At 53.8% G+C, this 2,743-nt stretch overlaps 1 protein-coding gene across 1 annotated transcript; it reads left to right on the forward strand.

The window, feature by feature from the left end:
* Nucleotides 1-514: 514 nt before the first annotated feature.
* On the forward strand, nucleotides 515-2,664 carry STEHIDRAFT_164140 (uncharacterized protein; the record flags this gene model as incomplete). The annotated part of the gene is made up of 7 exons (XM_007311866.1): nucleotides 515-661; nucleotides 730-850; nucleotides 1,131-1,463; nucleotides 1,532-1,884; nucleotides 1,946-2,009; nucleotides 2,065-2,188; nucleotides 2,532-2,664. The coding sequence occupies 7 exons, from the start codon at nucleotides 515-517 to the stop codon at nucleotides 2,662-2,664; spliced, it is 1,275 nt and encodes a 424-aa protein (XP_007311928.1).
* Between the last annotated feature and the right edge of the window lie 79 nt (nucleotides 2,665-2,743).

Here is a 2,743-nt window from a genome sequence, read left to right on the forward strand (position 1 = left end):
GCGGCGGAGATCGCGCTGTTCGCGGAATATGCTCAGAGCATCCGCGATGACTGTGTCCTGCTCTGCAGCCCGCCCCCCATCACGCAGGATCTTCGAAATGAGCTCATCGTACTGTAGGGAAATACCATGATGAGGATAATCCAATGGGTTATATCAAGGGTTCTTACTGTTAGATCTTGGAAGCCGTAGTTGTGTGCCTCGATGATCAAGGTGCAAACAGCTTCCTGCTCCCGTGCAGCAAGTTCGCCTTCCGTACTCTGCAGAAGTGCTATAACATTTCTGCAGGATAGGAAATCGACGACTATGAAAGGGGGTCCGTGTGAGCTTGACCGAGAGAATGGGTGGCACTATGGGTCTACGTACAGCTCTGTGTAGCCCGCTCTCGTGCGTCTCTCTCGTGCTGGTTTAGTCGCATGCTTTGTGGCACTAGCGCTGAGTCAGCATTGCTGTGACTCAATATCCCGGCAGCCACGTCGACAGCCTCCGGCAAAATAGCCACATAATGACGACCACAATGATCTCTACCATAACACCCGCGGAAAGGCGTCTCGCTCAGTGCTTGCACGACGATATCGCCGTCTTACGGTATTATGGTAAGGGACTCATGACGGCCGTCAGCCACAACACGATACCCAGGATATTCGGCCCTCAAGACGTTATGGTACGCCAATCGTGCTGTGACATGCCTATACCCACAAAATTGAGTACTCACATTATGTCTGATCACAGCGCCAAGTCCAGGGCTGCGAGTTTGCGCACAGAAAGACGAGAAATAGTGACGGGGGGTGTGCAAGGGCGAAAGACTCGGGAACAGCAGGTTTTTGTATGCTCGCTGCGTGGGCGATTGATGGTAAGTCACGCTGCATCGTGTTCAGTCCTTCACCAACGCCTGCACACATCAGCACTTATCAGGCATACGCACGCCAGCATCGTGTCAACCTCCAGTACATAGATTGCTCGCCTTTTCCCACCCTGTGATCCAAGGCTGCCCCGCACCCCACCAAGATACCACGAACTGTCTCGCCGGCGACTATACTGCACCTTTTTCAGGCATTCTGTAGCCACGGAGGTACGTGTGTGTTTTCGCGTGCTATAGTTCGCATGCTTACTTTTTGTTTTGCTGTGCACAGAAATCAACGAAGTTGATTTTGATCAGCTGCAATCTCTGTTCGACATCTACCCACCGTTCGTCGAGGACTGGATCAAACTCGCCGTCTCCGAAGTCCTCTCCCCTCTCGCAAACGTTTCGACGACCTCCTATCACTCACACGGGCTTGACGTTTATTCGTGGCTTACTGGCGCCTCACCTGTTCGTCCTGTCTCCTACCTCGCCTTCATCCCAGTCTCACTCCCTCCTATCGGCCTCACGCAGTTCGTGCAGTATCTGATCGTCCCGCGCGTTTCTGGACTATCGTACACGGAGCTCAATTCAAGACTTGCCGGTACCACGGGCCACTTGCAAGGTCTCGTTACCGCTGTCTGCATCTCTGCGTCTACCGACGACGCGAGCTATCCCAAGAACGCACACCAGGGACTCCGATGGCTCTTCCATGCTGGTCTCCCGCCCTCGCACTCGAGCCTAGCGTCGTGGAGGAATCGATCGAAGGTGGCGAGGGTTCTCCCACCTCTATGTTGTCTGTCGTTGGCCTGCTGCTCAAGGATCTAGAGCCGCACGTCGCGGAGACGAACAAGCACCTCCCCTCCAACTCTCAACTTCACATCCCTCTCCATAACGGCGCGAAGGCTTTCGTCGTTACCGGTCCTCCTCGTGTGCTTTACGGTGTCGTTCCTAGCCTCAGGAAGGTCAAGGCTCCAAGTGGCGTCGATCAGAGCAAAACGCCCTTCTCGCAGCGCAAGCCGGTCTTCTACGGCTGTTTCCTCACTGTCGGAGTCCCATACCATAGCAAGTACTTGAAGGATGCGGTCGACAAGCTCTGTACGGAAGATGAAGGATGAGGAGTTGTGGGACGTGAAGTACTTGAATATTCCGGTGTTCCACACCGAAGATGGTACGTTTTCTGTTCATTCTTTTTATCTCGTTCGAGTACTGATTGTTTTTTCTAGGCTACGATCCCCGCGAGCTTTCCACGTCTCTCACCCGTTCCATCTGCGACCAGATTTTCACTTCCCCAAAGCCCTCCCCTCCTTTGTCCAGCGCATCCTCGGGGCGATCGACGACCACTCCGGGGTGAAAAGGCAGAAGCGGAGCCAGGCGTATATGTATGCGGCGTTGGCGTTTTTGTGTACTGTTGCGAAGGTAAGCTGGTCGTTGTTTGGTTGGTTGTTTTTATCCGGGGGTATACCTAGAATTTATCCCGTTCGATCACTCTCCATTCTGATCTTCCACATCGACATAAACTTACATCGCACCTCCTATCCCCTTGACGAACCTCTCTCCACCTTCTTTCTTGGTGCTCCATCATCCCTCATCCCCACTCGATCCTTGCCCCTTCTTTCTTCCCACCTACCTCTCGTTTCTCGTCTCTCATCTGACTCACTTATCTCATGTCTGACTTACTAGGCCTAAGCAGACCTTCAACACTCTGGTACGGCCGTCGCGCCTGCACCCACATCCGCAAAGAACGCATGGCTTCCATCTACGACAAAGCGCTCAAGCGGAAAGATTTCAGCGGGATCGTGGATCCCGGATGCGTTGGCGAGTAAGCGTTGGGCGGCGGATGATGCGAGGGTTCTCCGTTCCACGACTACCTCCCTCCACCACGACTTCCCTTGGTGCTACTGG

The sequence above is a fragment of the Stereum hirsutum genome (genome assembly GCF_000264905.1).
Source record: "Stereum hirsutum FP-91666 SS1 unplaced genomic scaffold STEHIscaffold_106, whole genome shotgun sequence".
Lineage (NCBI taxonomy): Eukaryota > Fungi > Basidiomycota > Agaricomycetes > Russulales > Stereaceae > Stereum > Stereum hirsutum.